This window comes from Xiphophorus maculatus, chromosome 17, assembly GCF_002775205.1.
Source record: "Xiphophorus maculatus strain JP 163 A chromosome 17, X_maculatus-5.0-male, whole genome shotgun sequence".
In the NCBI taxonomy this organism is placed as follows: Eukaryota; Metazoa; Chordata; class Actinopteri; order Cyprinodontiformes; family Poeciliidae; genus Xiphophorus; species Xiphophorus maculatus.
This window is the reverse complement of record NC_036459.1, coordinates 5377881-5399074: the sequence shown is the minus strand read 5'-3', so window position 1 is coordinate 5399074 and position 21194 is coordinate 5377881. Positions and strand designations below refer to the sequence as shown.

General features: G+C 40.2%; 1 protein-coding gene across 2 annotated transcripts in view; it reads right to left on the bottom strand.

The window, feature by feature from the left end:
• The window catches only part of LOC102218983 (IQ motif and SEC7 domain-containing protein 3-like), a 95772-nt gene that overhangs the window by 58050 nt on the left and 16528 nt on the right, over positions 1–21194 (bottom strand). For both annotated transcript variants that reach the window (XM_014471868.2, XM_023350229.1), the window contains exon 2: positions 17444–17524. In XM_014471868.2, the coding sequence (XP_014327354.1) occupies positions 17444–17524 (81 nt within the window). The remainder of the gene's footprint in view (positions 1–17443; positions 17525–21194) is intronic.

Sequence of the window (21194 nt, the reverse complement as noted above, 5' to 3'; positions counted from 1 at the left end):
CAATCCGACACTAACCCCCAACCTGTATTTTAACTTCCACTGGCTTTCATCCCTGTCATCCACATCTCTCATTACGCTGAGTGAGGCGACGGTGAGGCAGAGAGCCTCGTCAGCAGTTTTGCATGTCCTCTCCCCCTGCCTCTTCCCCCTGCAGCAGCGCCTCCTCTCCATCCATTTCCTTGCTGATGGACCGTCAAGAGGCTGTCAGCAAGCCACAAGAGGGGAGGACGAGGGCAGTACGCGGTGATCCACTCTCAACTTGACAATGTCGCATGGGACACCTAACGTCCCTTCAGAGGGAGAAGTGGGAAAAGACTGTATCCCTTAAGGTCACCACAAATGCAAAACATTTCTTTTTCATATTGTTACTCCCAGTGCCTGTTTAGTGAATGGATTTCTTGCTCTCCTACAGTCTTCGAACTAGTTCAATATGTAAGATTACAAAACATTGATAAGAACGAGTTAAAAATAGAGAGATTTTTCTAGGATCTATTACAAATGTCTTGATTAAAGATAAATCTAAATTTAAAAAATATTCCTCATGTACATTATTTCAAGAGATATTTCCACCCAAACAAAAACAATCAAGTGAGTAAGTAAATCAGGCTCCTATGTTGTGCTGTAACAATGTTATGGAAACTGATATATTAAAAAAAGACATGCACATATTACTGACATAATATGCTGGGGATAAGGGTTTAGGTTGGAAGTGGGGCTAGGGTTTTATCATTTTAAAACACTGAACGTTCATTTGTCTACACCAAGGTTGTTAAACTCATTATCTTTTTGGGCCATATCAAGATCGAGAATGTCCTCAAAGGGTTATGGCAGAATGTATTGATAAAACATGAGCAAATGGCTGTCTCATCATTCGATGAGTTCTTAAAGTTAGATAGTATTGATAATCTTTTCACATTGATGTAATTTGGCTGCATACAGATAAAAACTGCTTTGATTTAATTGATAAAATATTTAAGCACACAATCATTATCTTGAAGGTGACACATAAAAAGTACTTGGCCACTGGTTTGACACACATGGTCTTCAAGTGCATGCAAGGCCAAAACGATTTCTAAAAATGGGGATTGTGCCGAAGCCCCTGAGCTGCAGGGGACACAATTTTGTTAGATATAGGAGTAGCCTTATTAAACCTTGTGAACTATAACCCTTGTGTTAAATAACATCAGTATTGTGTTTTGACAAAGCTGATTATTAAAAACAATGGTCAACATTTATTTTTTTACTTTCTCGAAATGGTTCCAGTAATAGTTTTTCATGTTAGTAGTTATGTAAAAAAAAAGCACTTTGGTCCGAGTGAGGCCAGCTGAAGCCTGCTGAGCAGGCAGGGTGCTCTGGGGGAAGCTTCCTCTCTTCAGCCCAGGGTTGTCTTGCTTTTAGGGACTTTGAAGACCATCTGGCAGCCAGGGTGACCAAACTTCTGCTTTGGCCTGCCCTGAGGGGAGCTTTAGCAGGTATAGGTCAATGCTATACGTCTCTTCTCATTCCTCTTTTGCCTGGGCTCTGCAGCTCCTGTGCTTTGCTGCAAACCTACCACTGTTTCTGGCAAATAACTATTTTGTGGGGGAGCCAAGTGTCTGTCTGCCTGTTTGGAGCTGCTATGGGCTTTGGGACTTGAGAATACCTGTCCTGTGTTGCTCTTGTACACTGAGTGAACAGGGCCTCTGCCCTTCTCACCAATCTAACAACTTTGTACCTCCAGGTGACAAATTCATACACACACATTCTCCAGAGACTCTCACACCTCCTCCTCCTACACATCTATACACATAATCCCAATGGCTGAAGGTCATACAAATACAAGTTCTTATTTCACTGATGTGCCCTGTCTGTGATGCCAGATGCCGTCTTGACTTAAGTTAATCTCATACGATATGGTCTTTGTACACCTAACTGCCCTGGCACATGTAGGCAACTAGCTGCTCCACTATGTCATACATTCACAACTGCTGCTTTAATTGCATCAGCGGTTACAAATAAATTGTCTGGAGCATTCGTTTTTAATCAACAGAATAATTTTATGAGTTGGATTTTGGTCAACATAGAACTTTCTCTAAGGAGATCATAGCCATCTTAGGAAGGCTATGTTTTAAGAACTGAATTGACTGACGATTAGCTTGATTCAGTGTAGCAACAGTCACATTATACATAAACTACACAGTAATTTACTGCATAATAAAATCAGGAACAAACAGGCGCAACAATTAAAAAAACAAAAAAACATACAAGAGGCAACAAAGGGTGAAGATTTAGCTACACTGATTGCATGGTCCCTAGATTGACAGAGTCCCTACAGGGACCATGTTTTGTTTTTTGGGGGAGTTTTGCTTACATTTAAAAGTAAAAGAGAAATGCAATAAATGCAGAACAAAAAGATCTGTTATGCTGCGCCCTTGGTTTTAATGTGAGTTGGTAAAAAGAACAATAAAAGACTAGCAGCATGGCGGAATAAAGCCAGATAAGGAATCTATCCTCTTAAGAGTGTCTTCTCATTTGATCCTTAAGACTCACTGCCCTGTATAAAACAAATTCTCTGTCTCAACTGATATCTGGTTTCAGGCCGTCTCTTTGCCATTCGTGTTACCTCCTAATGCCCCCATTCTGGATTCTGGCTCCCTTTTTTGCATGCCAGATAAAGATGCAGACTGTGTGTGGGCGTGTGTATCTTTTTTTTTTCTAAAACTGCCATCATTTACTTCTTTACAGCTTAACTATGAGATTAAAGTTGACTAATTGGATGGGGGACATGGGATGAAATCATGGGCAAATGGCCATAAGCATAAAGGTCAGGACAACATGTGCAGTCATGTGGGCAGACAGATGTTGTGACTGCTTGGAGCTTCTGGTTCTCATGAGCACACCCTGCTGTACAGAGAAGCCAACTTATTTTATCCGTCGTTGGAGCTCTGGGCAATTTAGATAGAGGGTCAGCTACATGAAGAGAATGGATATTTATCCCAAAACATTATGCCTTCTGTCTTGGCTGATTCTGTCTCATACATTCACCTACACACTGGGGACATGTTATCGCTCCATATTCAGACGTGAGTTGAGCTATTGACCAGGCCGCAGATTGGAGCTATGGGCACTCAGGGGCCTCAAAGATGATGGAAACTAATAAGATGGTGAACAATTAAAGACGGCGGGAGAAAGGAACAAAAGGAGGGAAACAGAAATGCAATCTCATCTTTTGGAGAGATTTGCCACTGTTTTCTAAATCTTTATCTGAAATCTCAAGAGCTGCTCGTAACCAGAACGCAGGATTGATCTACAAAGGTGAAAGATCTGTGCTAAGGCTGAGAGAAAGAGCACCACACACTGGTCCTTTTCATTTGAAAAAGGTTGAACACGTAAGCGGGGGGGGGGAAGTAGATTTATTCCTGAGATTTTTCACCAAAATAGCTGCAGAGAATATTGTTACTGGATAATAGGCGTAATAGCTGCATATCTCAGAAAATACTGTGGCCTTCTGTTGCTGTGTCTGCAAGGACAAAGGAGGAAATTCTCAGAAATGATGGAAATCATTATTCACCTTGCTTTATATAATAATGTGATAAAACATGTTCAGAAATTCAATTCTGTAGAAGACTGGCTGGGTTGGAATATACCCAAACGAAGGTTCTATTATATTGTATTAGGGAAGCTTTAAAAAATATTCATAATGGCGAACATAACAGGCGCTGTGGCAATTTATTTTAAACCCTGCAGGCTGACAAAATCTAAAACAAGTCTCAAGCAATGATAACTTATCACAATGGCATCATTAAAGACTTTCTTTCTTAACCTGATTGTCCTTTAGCGCCACAGAACACCTTATACAACCGCTCTGCCTGGCTGACTCATACTCCTGACTAATACACTGGCTTTTATGTGTGCAATCTTCACAGTCTTCTTTGAATATACTTCTTTCCACAGCTGTGTGTGTGGGTGTGTGGGCGTGTGTGTGTCGGTGCGTGTGCGCGCGGGTGTGTGTGTGTGTGTGTGTGTGTGTGGGTGTGCGTGTGTGTGTGTATGTGTGTGTAAAAGAGTACAAAATTACCATTTTTTTATATTCAAAAGTAAAAGGATGGCTGATTGTGGTCTCTAAGAGATACAGTCACTTTCAATATTAAAATATGCATTCCAATCAGTCTTGATTATCAGATAAAAAGCACCTTTTAGAAATAACATTTTAGGAGGAATTAGACATGCTTTTCATCAAGCCAATATTTCTGTATTATTATTTTTTTAATATTCTAAACTCAAACATTGTGTCTTTATTTACTGCAAGCAGAGAACCGTCATAACCACCAGAAATGAAAGCTTTAATACATCAATCTGTGTGTAATCTATGTGTTGTGTTCCACTTAATAAATTCAGTTACTGAATGTTTCAATGTTACTTGTATTTTTTTTATGTATTTATATATGCTTAATCATTTGAAAACGCACAAAAGCAACTTTGTAACTTTGTGGGAATCTTCCCTGTGACACAGAGTTAAATTAAGTTTTCAACACATGCTCATGTCAGTAGATGTATTTTTCTAACAGAGATACTCGGCAAGAAATTTCCATCAGACATCAGTAGCAGCCAAAGTAATCCACACATACAAAAACGTCTAATGAACTTAGTTCATATGTTAAATTCGATTTGCATGGGGAATATGCATTAAAAACTTGAAGATGCACTATGACAGAAAGTCACCAAAGCAGCTGATTCAAATCCCTATTGGATAAAAAGGTTTCTCATAACCTTTTTATGCCAAGACTTTCAGGAGAAAGTCTTAGCAAATTTCTGCTTGAAATGCCCTGATATCATTGGTTATGAACATATTTCTACATTTTAGAATGTTTTGGCCAAATGCAGAAGTAGAAAGGACATAATGACCTTAAACCAAATATGCACAAGATTTCTGCCAAACATTTTGCCTACTCAGTAATGCATTGGGAGAAAAAGCCTGATCATACAAGACCAAAAATGTAATATTTTAGATGTCACTGTAGACTGGAGAAGGAAGAATGTCACTGCGAATCATCCCAGAAACTGTAAACCAACATTTGGAGGTGGGAACATGACGGAATGAGGCTGCCTTTGAACATAGGACGTAATTGTTGGAAGAATAAACTGAGAAAGTAACTGAGAAATTCTTGAAAAGAAACTGAAGATGAAGAAGAATTTTAAGTTGAACATTGATTTCAGACACACAGCCAAGGAAGCTCAAGCTATTTTCAGAAGAAAATACATATATATGGGCTAGGCTTGACTTGCATCCAATTGAAAACATATGGGGAGAAGTGAAGATCAGAGTGCACAGAAAGAAGCTCCTCAAGAGCTCAAAATGATTTAGATTGTTTATGTGCACAATGTGTCAAGATCAAACCTGAGCAATAAGTCAAAATACTGTCTCAATACAGAATATGTCTTTAATCTGTTAATAACAACAAAACTACTTAACAATGTTGGTAAGCGTGTCATTCCACTTTATTACATGCAACTTTATTTATTTATTAATTGGTTTGATTTTTGTATTATTGGTTGGATATGTTCACTGGTTCTTTTCCCGGCTGTAACATCTGCCTCTTATGTCACAATACTGAGACAAGCTGTGACGCCCCTGCGGTGCTGTTGTATGTGTGTGCTGTATAGTGCAGGCTGCTTTTCCATTAGGTCCTTGATTGTGGGAGGTGCCTCCCAGACCTGGATGGTATATAAGGAGCGCCGTTCCATCAATCGGTGTGTGTGGCCGGCTGACAACAGAAGCAGACGCGATCCGGACTCAGAGGCGGCGCTGACACCTTGTGTTTTTAAATAAATGCCTCGCAAGAGGTTAAAAACCGTTGGGTTTGCCGTGTCCTCCCTACTTTTGTTGCGGCCATCCGAGCCGGGCCGTAACAAATGGGGGCTCGTCAAAAACTACATTTCTACCGTTTGGTAATTTGTGGGTTTGGGTGCATGACGTGTTTCATTGATCTTTTTCCTATTTGTAGGAGTACGCGGTGACATCATCGTTGTAGGTGGGACGCGGCTTTCTTAACCGGTTTGTTTGTTGTGGGCAGCTGTGGCTTGTTTGGTGGATTGGTCCGGTGTACAGGTGAGTGGAATGTTTTGGGGCTTGTGCATCAATGTTTGTTCTGTTCTAGTGATTGTGTCTCCTGCTAGGCTAAGAGGTGCTGTCGCTTTAGACTTCACCTGTTTGTTTTTTGGTAGTGTCGTGGGGGTTTGCGGTTAGCGTTCACTGTGCAAGCAGTGATCTCGGGGGCAATCCGTAAGATTAATTTCTTACTGGGTTAGTGCTTAATAAACCCGCCGCCGATCCACGTGAAGTGCCAGGTATTAGTTACGCAGGTGAGTCGTGGCAGGCAGGTTAAGTATAGTGGGGACATAATTACTTTGGGCCCGTTGTGCACTGGTTTCAATTTACTTTCACTTTTCACTGTATTTGCAGTTTCGCTTGTTTTCTCTTCCTGTGGTGTGCGATTACCGTTTTTGCTTAACAATGGAGTTTGATCTGGACGATTTTGTAGCTGAGCCTTCTTTAGAGAAGTTTAGTGTGGCTACTAAATATGATCTCATAGCTATTGCTGCTCAGTTTGAAGTACCTGTGGTTAAACAGGAGAAAAAGGAGGTTATTAAAAGGCGACTGTATGCCGCGTTGGTTGAGCAACACATTTTGCCACCTCCCGAACCGACTACCTTGGGTGAGGTTGGGGCGTTTAACGCTGAGGTCCGTAAATTGGAGTTGGAGTTGGAAATGCGCCGTTTGGAGCTCCGTGAGAGGGAGCTGCACCATCAAGTGGAGATGCGCAGATTGGAATTAGATGCGGCTGCGAAACGCGAGTCTGCGCGCGTTTTTGTTGATCTGGATGGTACTTCTGCGCGGGCAGAGTTTGACGTAAACAAATGCATTCGCTTGATTCCACCCTTTACAGAGTTGGATGTGGATAAATATTTCGTCTTGTTTGAACGTGTGGCGAAGACACTGAAGTGGCCTCAAGAGGTTTGGCCGTTGCTTTTGCAGTGCGTTTTTACTGGTAAAGCACAGGAAGCCTATGCCTCGCTGTCAGCTGGTGACAGTTTAGATTATAATAAGGTGAAGAGTGCAGTGGAAAAAGCCTATGAACTCGTGCCTGAGGCATATAGACAAAAATTTCGCCACTATAAGAAAGCCGCCATTCAAAGTTACACTGAATTTGGCCGTATTAAAACAGCCTTATTTGATCGGTGGTGCGCTGCACAGGACGTTAGGAACTTTGATCAGCTCCGCGACCTGATTTTGTTGGAGGAATTTAAAAATGGCTTACCGGAAAACATCGCAACTTACGTAAATGAGCAGAAAGTTAAGAATGTGTCAGAGGCTGCAGTGTTGGCAGACGATTACGTGCTGACTCATAAGGATTTTTCAGATCATGTGGGTTTCAGACAATTTGTTGGGCGAAACGTGAGCCGCGTTGATCGGGTTGGTGTTGCTGGGCAACTTGAGGCGAGACAGTTTAAAAGTCCGGTCTCAGATAGTCGGGTTTGTCACTACTGTCACAGACGTGGACACATTAAAGCGGATTGTCATCGGCTCAAGGTTGGAACGGAAAAGTTTCAAACTGCTCCTAAAGGAGTTGGCTTGGCTGCGCCGGTGCGGAGTCCTTCAATGACCACCAGGAGCGCTCGCTGTTCTGAAGTAGGTGACTCGTATCTGCCTTTCATTCGTGAGGGGTTTGTGTTTCTGCCAAACGGCGGGGAAAAGGTTCAAGTTAAGATTCTGAGGGACACTGGGGCGTTTGATTCTTTCATTAGAGCTGACGTGTTGCCGTTCTCGGCAGAGTCTGAGACAGGTGCCTGTGTTCCGATTCGGGGAATGGGATTGAACGTAATGTTTGTTCCATTACATGAAGTGTCTCTCGAGTGCGAACTATTTACTGGTGTCGCACAATTAGCTGTGCGCCCTGCTTTGCCAATTGACGGAGTCTCTGTGATTTTGGGTAACGGTTTAGCTGGAACGCGTTTGTGGGTGGACACTGTGCCGTGGGATGGCCTGGTTTCGTCGGAGCCAGTTGAGCGGATCATTTCTCAGGTTGATGAGAATCGCAGGGAATTCTCAGATGTATTTACCGCATGTGCAGTTACTCGGGCCATGGCGCGCGCGCAGAGCGGACAAGAGGGGAAATGTGCGAATAAAATTAATTTGCCTTTGTCCAGTTTTCCTGTGTCTCTGTCTTGCAGTGAGTTCACGGCGGAGCAGCGAGCCGATGATTCTTTGAGGACTCTTTTCGATCAGGTGCGCCCGCTGAGTGAAATAGCGGACTGTGCATGTGGATATTTCCTGCAGGACGCGTTGTTGGTGAGGAAATGGTCACCACATGCTGACATTGTGGGTGAGCCGGTGTTTCAGGTAGTGGTTCCCAGTAAACTCCGCTCCGCAGTGTTAAAAGTTGCTCATGACGAGGCTGGCCATTCTGGTGTACGCAAGACGTATGACCGGGTTCTAAGACATTTTTTCTGGCCGCGTCTTAAAAAGGACGTTTCGTCTTATGTTAAAGTGTGTCATGTCTGTCAGCTCATAGCCAAGCCTAATCAGGTTTTGAAACCGTTTCCTTTAAGCCCAATTATTGCCGCATCTGATCCATTTGAGCATTTGATAATCGACTGCGTGGGCCCGTTACCCCGCTCAAAGGCTGGGTCATCATATCTGCTCACTGTGATGTGTCAGACTACACGTTATCCAGCAGCTTATCCGTTACGTACAATTACTGCTAGGTCAGTTGTACGTGCACTCACTCAGTTCTTTTCGGTGTTTGGCATCCCTAAAGTAATACAGTCTGACCAAGGAACTAATTTTTCATCTCATTTGTTCAGTCAGGTTCTGAAACAGCTACGGGTGCGACATAGTAAAGCGACAGCGTATCATCCAGAAAGTCAGGGGGCCTTGGAGCGCTTCCACCAGTCTCTGAAGTCTCTCCTGCGCGCTTACTGTACAGAACTGGCGGGTGACTGGGAGGAAGGTTTGCCTTGGCTAATGCTGGCCGCCAGAGAGGTAACCCAGGAAAGCACCGGGTTTAGCCCGAATGAACTGGTTTTTGCGCACACCGTGAAGGGTCCGTTGGCTGTGGTGGCGGACGGGCTGACGGAGCCTGCTCCACCGAAAAACCTGGTGGATTATGTTAATGGTTTCAGAAGACGCTTATATTTGGCACGGGACCTCGTTAAGGAGAAATTGACTGTGGCGCAGAAGAAAATGAAAAGCTTGTTCGATCGGCGTGTTGAGGCGCGCACATTTCTGCCGGGTGATCAAGTGTTGGCTTTGTGTCCAGTCGTGACTTCTCCGTTTCAGGCGAAGTTCACTGGTCCGTATACAGTTCTGGAGCGGGTTTCCGATCAGAACTATCTAATATCTATGCCAGAGCGGAGAAAGAAAACCCAGTTGTGTCATGTCAACATATTAAAACCGTATTATGCTCGTGATGTTGATTTATTTCAGCCACAGAGTAATGTTGCCACGCCTGCGTGTGCCGTAGACAACCTTGCTGGGAGGAGCGAGACTTTCAGCACCACGGACTTCACACAAGCTTTTGAACACAGAAACAGCAGTAGCTGACTTGCAGGAATATAGCATAGCCTAGCAGTCCTCTTTGTGTATTGCCTATATAGCTTCTTCTCTCATGCGTATAAAGAAACGAGCCAGTGAAGGAAGCGCAGATGTGCCGTCGCTGCTCTGCTTTGGCTGTCTTGCATAAAAGAGACCTTAGGGTGAAAATAAATTAGTTCAAGGCATCAATTTAATTAGAAACCACTCCAAGCTCCCACATTCTTTAAAGCTCCTTTCTTATTCATTCCCTGTAGAGGTTTCAAATATTTGGATGAATTTAGGCTACATGTGTCCCAAAGAATGTGTTTTGATGGAAATAACCAGAAACAAAAGAAACAACAGCTAAATGGTGGGACCCCTGAGGATAATGATGTTGATCGTGCTTCTCTGATAGGCCAGAAGCCTAACCCTAAAGGCCCAATGGAAGATGACAATAGAAATAAAAACTTTTGCTTCGTCTGGGTCTGCAGCTTTTTAGGTCATGGCAGAAGGGGAAAGCAAAACAGGCAATCTCTCTATGTTCAAAAACCTGGTTGCGTTCTTTTCTCCTGTGCTTTCCGTTATGACAACAAAACAGCCAGCAACCAAGGTCACTTGATGAAGCAGCGTGACGGCCAACGCCACAACATTTACTGTATTGCAGAAAAAGGCATAGACAGGCGACAAGTATTACATTATGGAACAAAGAGTTCAAGGAAACTGTGGCCGGGGGTATCGCTCGTGAAATTCAATTCTCAGATGGACAGGTGAGCCTGATGGAGAGAGGAAGAAGAGCAGAGGGTGTTTTGTACTTTATAACAAGTTAGTCGGCCAACACGTGTGGCTGCTGCACACCTCAAAGAGGTGAAAAAATGCCTCAGTAATACAATACTTTGCAGAGGTATTCAAGCTACTTAAAAAGAGCTTAAAATAACCATTAAGCAAACATAGGAAACATCTGGAACTAAAATTTAACTTGATAGCCAACAAGTCTCAGGTTATGTCTCCTGTGCATCCCAAACCATCATCTAAATGATCTTCACCGTTTAAATTTCTAAAATAAATGATGTATCTTTTAAGTAGCATATTTATGATCTGCCTTTATATGTTCCTGCGATGTTTTCTTGCTTTTATCTCCCTAAAATATTGCAGATGGTAAATATTTCCTTAATCAAGACATTTTCCAGAAGCTCTAAAGACTGTAGTGATCAAAGTTGTTCAGATCTTATTTGGCAGATAGAGAATAAGTTTTCTCATTGTTCTGGGTGAACAAAATCAGCTGTGGATTTCCTCAGTGGCCCTCTCTTAGGCCTGCAAAATTACTTCATGTCATGTAGCCTGATGACACAACATTCTTAGGTTTGGTGCTGTAATAGAACAGGAAAAAGTTAGTTATTGATTTTTTTTTTGTCAGAAAGACTTAATGAAAAAGCAAAATTGGACAAATGTTGTACATCACTACTTTTTGTACTTCCCTGAGGAAAAAACTGTTTCATGAGGGATTCCTTTATTTCTAATAATTTTTTTTTTCCTTTTTACTTGGATATAAACTATAAAGTCCTTATTCAGGCCACTTCAAGCTGCAGGACTCCAATAATTATGTCAGTTTAATATTAAATACAGTCATTAATTATAGAAAAGAGTGACATAATTAAATTCATTACCAACAGAAATGCCATAATTCTTTCTACTTTCTTCTCTCTGTGGGTCGCTGAAAATCCTTTTTAGAAGTACTTATGATCAAGGATGTTATGACCTCAGTCTCTTAAATCGGATCTGGCTACAACCCAAATGTTTTGTCCTTCTTTTTATGTTTCTCTCAAGTCATAATTCAACAGTTGCTAAAAACACACCTCTTATTCTCCTGCCTTTTAGCATTTTTATACTTAGTCATAAAATGCCTAGCATTAAATTGTAATCATATGCTTAAATGCATCTTTTGGATGGATGCCTTAGCAGCAATTGAGGACATGATCAAAAAAAGCCTAAAAAAATTATGTGCTCATCAAGATGAAGCTTTGTGACTTTGCAAGATAATTTCCTTTCTGACTAGCTAAATGGCAGATTGTGTATGCTAATTAGGATAGGTAATTAAAGCGCTGGTGTGCGCATGTGTGTGGCATTTGGTTAGGAGGACCACAGGAGGGCTAATTTTAAGAGGTTTGAAATGATGAGCAACATGTCAGTTTTTTTGGGACCTGCTGAGGGGAAAGAGTGAAACGTTTGGCAGCTTTGACAGGACAGAGCATCGTGGCCAGAGTGGGAGCCAACACCTGCCAAAGGCTGACTGAACAGTTTATATTTAACTATGTGGCCAAAAAAACCCCATCACAATACCGTTTTTCTCAGAGGACTAGAGTGAGTCAGAACCAAGGAGCTTTTTACCTGCATATAATTTAACCTAAGAAGAAAAACAAACTTATACAAATCTTAACGAGCTCTAGCATCTAAAGCCACTCACTTGAATAATCTTTCCCTGAAGTCAAATTGTTTGAGCGCTCAAGTTTACAGAGCAAGTCTGAAAATTTCCTCTTGTTTGGGTTTTTGATTTTAAAAAAGGGACCCAATTTGAGCAGCTTAAAAATTAGTCTTTTACATTTTAAAATGCTGCAGGAACCCTGTAGTATGAGCCCATTATTATTACGCTCCAGCTAGTCTGCTCATTACCTTTTAGGAAGTTCAGTTTTAAGATCACAGAGACCAGACACCCACCAAGGTTGCAAGTTCTTAGCTTTCCGGTGTTTGCATATTTCTATGACTCTCCAGGGTTAAATTCAACAGATTCAACTCTCAAAACAACTACAGGAACACCAAGCTGAACAACAACCACTTTTGTTAAGATGGTGAGATAAACTTGGATGGTATTTTAGATTGGTTGAATGGTGCTTAAGTATATATGTATTTTTAAATAAAATTCCCCCTCCTTTTATTAGGTTTCTGGGCTCCTGTTTGTCGACTGCAGCACTTCTGTTTTTGCTGCAAAGCAGAAAGCTGAGCCCCAGCTCCCCAGCGGTCTTATAAAGGTAACAATAGAACTCCCATGTGCAAACGAAGCAGAGCACAGCAGACGATGGCTCACACAACTAATTGAAAGGCTGTAGCTATCTCAGACAATCAGCCAACTCCATCTGCGATTATAGATGTGACGTTATGTGCTGGGATACAAATCCGCCACTGTCTCCAAACCCTCTGGTGCCCGTTTTAGACCTGGCGATGGTGACCCTGATGAGCTTTCGGCCTCCTCTGGGTGCTCATTATATGTGACAGCATAAACCTGACTCCTCTCTTTTCAGCTCAAACTTTTCCCTCTTTTTAATGATTTCTCACATACCAAGTTGGGTCCTTTTTCTGTTTCTACCTAATCCAACAAAACAAAAGGACAAAAACTCAGGTGTTTACCAAAAGCAGCATGGCAATTGGAGCAGCGGGCTTTTGTTGCAACTCCTGGTTTTGCCCTTTTCCAAACTGACCCCCTTTGACACGGAGGCTGAAATTATTCGAGCCAGAAGCAGCGCAAATGAAACATAATCATGATTGCAATCTCTCTGACATGTCCAGTGAGAGAAAGAAGGTTTTGTTGCGTGTTAAAATGGCAGTGGTGTTGAGCTCTCTCTTTACGTTAATGAGGTTTAGTTCAGCATGAAATATTTCAGTTCTGCCGGACAACAGGATCAATCCAGTTTTTATACATGTTCTGAATCCTATGCATTACATGTTTCCATACATTCACAACAAAAACCTTAACACCCACATGAAAATATATTATTCAGTATGTAAGAAGTTACTAACACAACCTAGCATTCTGTCAATCAATGATAATCCCAAATGTTATTTTCAAATGAAAATAGGGCTCAAATTCAGTTTAGAACAACTACACATTTTGGAGCAAAACATTTATTGAGGCTTTGCTAGCTTGCAAATTCAGCAAAAGCATTTATGGAAACCATGCACTATGCATCATTTCTATGGCTCATTTTAAATTTTATTGGCATAAAATTTAAGTCAGTATTTGTGAAAGGTGCTAGAAGTCTTTGATATGCTAATTCAGAGATTTGCCCTGTGAAAACATTAAAACTTTCTGCACAAGTACAAGTTGGTAAAATATCTCAAGATTTTGTGCAATCTGGCCTTGATGATCTGTTACAGTGTTATATGTATTAATTAACTACAGTGCCTTGCAAAAGCGTTGATACCATTTGGACTTTTTCCTATTTTTTTCCACTATGCAACCATAAAGCTCAAAATATTTTAAGTTTTATGTGAAAGACCAACACAAAACAGGGCATAATTTTGATGTTGAAGGAAAATAGTGCACAATTCTACAAATATTTTCCTGATAAAACCTTAATAGATTATCCACAGCTGTTCTGTAAAACCCTTGGAGACTACACAGCGTACATTAATCAGATATATCACCATCTTTGCGGTGGAAAACAGTGGCTACAGCATCATGTTGTGATATTTTTCTTCACCGGGGAACGGGAAGCCGGTCAAATGTGACCGGAAGATGGATGGAGTTTAATTACGGGTGGAAAAACCTTTTAGAGGCTTCGGGAGAGTTTAGGCTGGGATGGAGGTTCATCTTCCAGCAGTTTAACTGGATCTAAACTCATGCAGGTTTAGATCAAAGACTACTCATGTGTTAGTCTCAATCCAGGCCTAAATATGTTTTAGAATTCTCTTCATACAATTACAAGAAGTTTGAGTTCTATTGAAAAGAAGAAGTTAAGAAATTCTATGTGTAAATCTGGTGAAGACCTCCCCCACAAGATTTGCAAATGCAATTCCAGTAAAAAGTGATGCAATAAAGTATTGACTCAGGAAGCCAAATATAAATTCATGACGGATTTTTCCACATAGTATCCTTTAAATCTCGACTAGAAACCCACCTGTTTAGAGTTGTATTTGAAACATAATCAATTACAAATTTAACGATGGCACTTGACTTAATGTCATGTTTTGATTGTTGATTCTATGTTGCATGACTTTGTGTTTTTGTGTTTGTTAAAATGGGAAACAGCAACACATCTGCAAGGCACTGTATATTAAATTGTTTACTGCATGCCATGTTCACTGCAGTGACACACGGCACAAACACACTAACACTCACACAAACAAATAAGACAGGGAGCTACAGGATGCCTGATTACTGCCAAGCCAAAGCATGCAACATGATAAGGTTTTTTTTTGGTTTGTTTGTTTTTCACATGAACACAAATGCATTACATGTGTCAACAAGAAGGCTCACCAAGTTTCCAACATGGGAAGGACCCTATTCTACACACACTGATGCACTATGACAGTCTTAACACATATTAGTAGACTTTACCAACATGGAAGTATTGCACTTTTTTTTTTTTTTTTGGAATCAATATGACCACATTGTGGAGACAAGCCCGAATGGAGTGAGCATGAGTGATGACGGATGCAATGAGGTGAGAGGGGTGGTGGGGAGGGAGGGGGTGCTGTGTGGAGTTATGTTGCTGGGATGTGGGGATGCCACGTGAAAGGATGATCAACCAATTACTGACAACAATGCGGAAATACAGAAAATCAACCTGAACAGAATACAGCTTTCTAAAAAAGAGATAAGACGTAACAAGAACAAAAAAACCCCAAAACAAACAAAATTAAAAAAGACAAAAAACCACAAGCTGCTTTCTGTCTCAGCCCCAGGGGGTCCTGCTTTGAAGTGGTTTGCTTCAGAGGTTGCCAGGGGGACGTTTTAAAGTCTTGAAAGTTACCAAGGACCTTGTGCTGTGCTCTTTGTTTGAAGCCTTTGTTAGTGGCCTTCAGAGCACAAAACAATTAGACAACACAACAGCCCGATACACCTTTTATCAAGCAAAGTTCGACTCAATAAACTCTGATTGATTCGCGACTTTACATCCTTCACGTCTCATCTATCTTGAAATCACCTTCCGTGTAAATGAGCCGTCTGAGCGTTAAGAGTGACAAATTTTTGATTGGTGTGGTGCAGAGGAACACCTCGAATTTGACTTAGTCTCCTCAAACTTTCCCTGCCTCACACTTTCTTTCTCAACCTTTTATGCTGCATAGGGACATTATCTAAATCTACCGAAGACGCCTGAACAATGGGAACACCTGCTCCCCATTTTTAAAGGGAGGGAGCAAACGTTTTTCTCTCACCGATTTTTTTTTTTTAAGTAAAGAAATCTGATGACAACCTGCAGTCACACAAACACATTTTGTACATTTTTGAAATTATCCTACTGTTTTTTTTTATATCTTTGCTATTTCTAATTGCACATTATTTTCTTATGTTTTGAATTTACTTACTGTATAGTATTATATACTAAGTTTTGTTTTAATAATTTTGTTTTTGTGTAAATCTGCGTGCTCCGTGCTGGTACACCAACAGCAGTGGGACAATAAAAGTTATTTCTATTCTGTTTTTGCTCTTGTTTAAATCCTATAGCTGCATTAAAGTGTTCCACTCCTCAGCTTATGTTTCTCTTTTTCTACATCCTAAAAGACATTAGAGTCCTAAAACTCTAAGTTAATGCTTCTCAGTTCTTACAAAGACTAGGACCTAAAAACGAACCAAAATAATCCATTTAATTTTCCCTTGAGTTCTAGATTTCTTATTCTCCTCCCTTTCTGCTGCTGTACTAGTTTTAAAGCATACTCTGCCCAGTGTACTGTAAGAATGTATATGCAAGTAAATTAATTCACATGGCTAAAAGCCAAATAATAACTATGCCAGACCTTTCCTTTAAAAAAGTGCAAGTCTGACCTCTTGAAAGAATATGAAAAAGGAATCAAACATATGTTGGAGATGTTTTCTTTTCTCACTCTCTTTTTTTTTGGATTCCAGTAGCTGTTTTGTCTTATATGTTTTATTGATCTTCTCTCTTTTTACTAATCTCATCTAGAAGAATTGATGATTTTATGGAAAGGTTGAGAACTGATCCTTCAGATTGATTTCAAAATTGTATGATTGTTTTTTATCAATTCCGAGACTTAAAATAGCTTAAAAATGTGTTTTTTTTAATCGTTTATGTACACATAATATGAATGTGTAAGAAATACATTTTGAATTTTGATCTCAACAGGTTTTTAAAAAACTTTTTCTTAAATTTTTTACATCAGTTCATGCAGCTGGCTGCACACCATGCAGGCCTATAAGTTTGTTTAAAGAGCGTCTGCATCAGCATTTGTTGGTCTGAAGCCGTTTTGCCACTTATTGTGTCCAGCAGTGCAAGGGCTATGATTTGCTATCAAGTGTGTTTGCTTATCCTCTGTCCTCTGCCAAGCTCGAACAATGCAGCAAAGCAATCCTATGAGAAACCAAAGTCTGCGACAAACAAACCATTTTCGGGTGAATGGCTTAATTGCTATTGATGTGCTTTGGCTGGTTGAATGCTATAATTTCCAGTGAAACTCGGTAGGTGGACTGCACTTGTGTAAACAAAAGTGGAAGGCGAGCAAGCAGCCAGCTCTGTCTAAAATTGCCAAGACAATACCTGCATCTAACTGCGTGCAGAATTTTTGAAATGACCTAAAAGTAATTAATTGTGAAAACTTTAAAGGAATGTTATTTAATGCAATATTTCTGAATTTAGAAGCACAAAACCCTTTCAAAATCTAAATCTGTGGAAGGCTTCTTCCGCCATGCGACTTTAGAGACTCAAGAGAGAACTCTGGCTTTTCCTCCCTGCAAGACCTTGAAGCGTTTACAACCACTTCAACTTTAGACACCACTTCTGAGGCAGCTGACTGGACAAGAGTTTAGCTACTGAAGCACTGTTACTAACAGGATGCATGGGAAGAGGCTGCAGTTGAGAAAAGGATCTTAAAAACGGAAATTAAATAAAAGTGAAAATCAAAACATTTGTGAAGATGTTACTGTGAGGGGAATCTTCTTACCTGGGGACACAGGCAGTGGAGGTCTCTGCCTCGGGGGCCTCCGGGGCTGGGCAGCAGAACTGGTGAAGAACTGTTTGGTTGCTGTGCAAAAAAAATACAAAACAAAAAAGACAATATCTTAAGAGGGTCCTATTGAAAGAATCAACTTGTCAGGATTTTCTCTAATAAAAACAGGTTTGAAGCAGATCAATTTCCCTTTTTTTTTTTCGGGCTGTGAAATAGAAAATATCAGCAGTACTCAATAATTGCAGTTGTTTTATGTAGGCATTTAATCATGGAAAAAATACACCAATGCATTATGAAAAATTACTTAGTTAATGAAATTTGTGTACAAAATCAGTAAACATCTAGCAAGAATGAACATGCTGATATAGTCTTGAGTGTTATGTGCAAAGGGCAATTTGATGTTGTTCTTGATTGAATTGACCAATCAATGCAGCGCAGTTAACCACCTACAAGAGAAAGCATACTACAAATAATAAAATTAATAGTTGCAACCATAAATGAAAAATCCGATTTTTGTCTGAAACTGAGGACTCCAGTCTACACAACCACAAGTCACTTAATTTTAGGGTGGGTTTTTCTTTAGCCAGAAAAGATCTAAAAACAAAGCTTTCTTTACTTTTAAATAAGCTCCGAATGACATAGCATAAAAAAATACATTTCCCTTTTGACCCATGTTGGTCAAAAGGGAAACCTATACAGGACATTAGAAGGTTATCAGAAGGAAGCAAGATTGGAGATTTAATAATAACTTTTTTCCACAAAGAAGTGAAAAAAAGATGGTGTTATCTTACATATTTGTGAGATCGGCTTTCAATAAATTAGCCACTGAGAATCCCCAAGTCTTCTGACAGATAAAGAAAGGACAATTAATTTCTAGTCTTTTCTAAAACAGGTCTTATTAACATAATATTCAAAAGAAGAAAAATACACAAAGGCATTTTCTAATTACAGCCCTACTGGTGCAACAGTTTTTCTGCACACATACAAGCAAATATTTATATTTTTTTGTGAAATCGTATATTTAAATTAGTTGGGAATAAAGCGAGTCATCTCTATAGCTTCAAAGCATTGTTAAAATATTCAGCCATCAAACTGGTGGTCTCTGCAGATGTCCAGTCCCAAGTGATGCTCAAGTGGAAAGAACGCGGGTGTAAAATTTTCATGCACGCGCGAGAAAGCTTTCCTTTTATCCCCAGTTTACGCTCTCTCCCTTTTAGACTGGACACTGCCTCGCATTTCAAACGTTCATCCGTCTCTTCGCTCGGTATCAACCCACCCCCCCCATCGTTCTACTTTCTTTCTGCTCGTTCTTTCACGCTGATTTTACATCACTCTCTTAGAATCCGCATCCTCCCCCTTCTGTTGCTGGGTTCTACAGACAGCCTGTGTTGTGCTAAAGAGGAATATGCTCAATTACTCTTTCTGTCAGAAAATGTGGCCAGCCCAACGTGTGCTGCGCTGTGTCGTCATGGGGACATAGAGCAAGGACACAGCAGGTTAGAGAAATGAGCATGCACAAAGGGTGTTGTCAATTAATTACTGAGAAAAGTGATGTCTTTAGGTTCAGTTCAGTAAACCTCCTTCTCTAACCACCCTGATTTGGTCAGTAAAGAGTAGTAGTTTATCTCACAGAGAATGGCAAGCACATTTACTCTGCAAGCTGATAGAAAATTCAGCACATCCATAAAAGCAACAGTCCCACTAAAAAAAGCAGGGTAGGAAAAAAATAAATAAATAAAAAAAAAATTTCCAGAGAAGGCGGTCACTGGGTGTTTTCAAGCAACAATGGCTGATAGTCCAGGGAGGGGATGACAGGAAATTAATTTTCATTGTTAATGTCTCCTCTAATTGTGTTCTCTTTAACAACCATGACACTGCTGTGGTTAGTTTTAATGGGGGTCCAGGACACAAGACAGTCTCTGAGGGAACGCAGATTAGTTGGAGTGCTGGAGCAGTGGAGACGCTTGTGGACTATGATAAAGTTTGCATATGCTGCTCATCGGCAAGGAAACCCTTCCTCCTGAACATATACAAATGTGAAAAGTTGAAAACAGCTGAAATGTTGATCTTCTTTTGCGTTTCAAAATAAAAAAATTTTCGCTGTGGTGGAATTAAAAGAAAATTGCCTTGCTGCTCTGATATTTTAACATGGAACCACTTTGCTCATGTAATATATTGGAGATAAGAGTTGGAAAAAAGGTTCATATATGATTACAATTTATTTCTTTCCTAGACCCCAGTTCGAAATTCCAAGGTTATAAAATCCTGCTTTGCTGCATTATACCTGCGACCGAGGAGGCCGAAGAAAAAAAATACCTGAAAACAAAAGTAACTGGAAATGACAGCAGTAGATGCACAAGAAAAAAACATTTGGCTAAATCAATTCATTACTGACTTAAGGGTCAAAGACTTGATTTTGAATATTGAAACTTACAACAAAGAAATAAAAAAGTCTGCCTCGTAAAGGGCTATGTAAATCTGTCATGTTGTCAATGCCTCTGGTGTCTAATGGCTGACATTTATATAAAATCAAGATTCATTTATTTTCATTGTACATCTAAATGTGGATATAAAAACTTCCTCACACATGTTTTGGTAACATGGTCTAGTTTTTAGAATAGAATAGAATTACTTTATTCATCCCAGCAGGGAAATTTTGTCAACCACTTTACTTTTAGTTCTACTGCAATGAACTCTTTATTCTTCGTTCACCTTGGTAACCCAGCCTGATTGTGTGCAGGATTTTTTAAAATTGCATTTACTTCTGCTTATACTGCTTATTATAATTGCGCACCTCTATTCCCAAGAGTCATGGGCTTACATTTTTGAATTTCAATTGCTATTTAATTGATAGCATGGATACGTCTCTCATATGTTCCTGCACTTATTTGATCAAAAGCAGCAATTTAACCAAGCTTGCATCCAGCTCTGCATTCATCCCTAAAAACCTTTACAACTCACTAAATAAATATCTTTCTGTTTCCTTAGTTGCTCTTAATAAAAAACCCCTAACTGTGATGATCACACCCATAAAGCTTCAATTTTATTTCACCAATTATTCCACTGTAGCCTGAAAAGCTCCTGGCTCTTTAATTTGTCTGTTGTCTCAGTCCTATACGGGTAAAGAGACTCTTAGACCTGCTTAATCAACCACAATGTTTAATTAGAGGTTATTATTCACTGGTGCAGTGGGGTTAGGAGAATTTGAGAATAACACACACATAGACGATGCTGAGATACAGACAAATCTTGCAATTATATGCACTTTGGTCAACCTTGAGGAAAATGGGTGACTCACTTTGCCGAATTTGGAGGGGAAAATTCTCCTCCCGGGGCAGTAATGTGGGCAAAAAGACAGAGTGAACACTTTTGATCTTTTAAAGCCCTTTTATTCATCGTAACTATCGTTCCCTGCTTTGATCTTTCTCTCTCCTCAATTTGCTTTGTTTCAATTGCCGTCTATCTGCTCCTATCGCCTCCATCTTTCCGCACAAAACGCTTGCGAGCCATTTATAACTGTCGCGGTTTATGGCCAGGCATGACCTTCAGTGGAGCAGCTGTTACAGAGACAGAGCAAAAAAAAAGACTAAAAATGTCTCGGTTGTTACAAGTGTGGAAAAATAGGTTGTTGAAACAGAAATTAGACTAAAAACTGTGATGTTTAAGATTATCTAAATTTGTCTACATCACATAGCAACAGCATGTTGACAACTCCTATATTTCTATTTACAGAATTTGTTTTTTA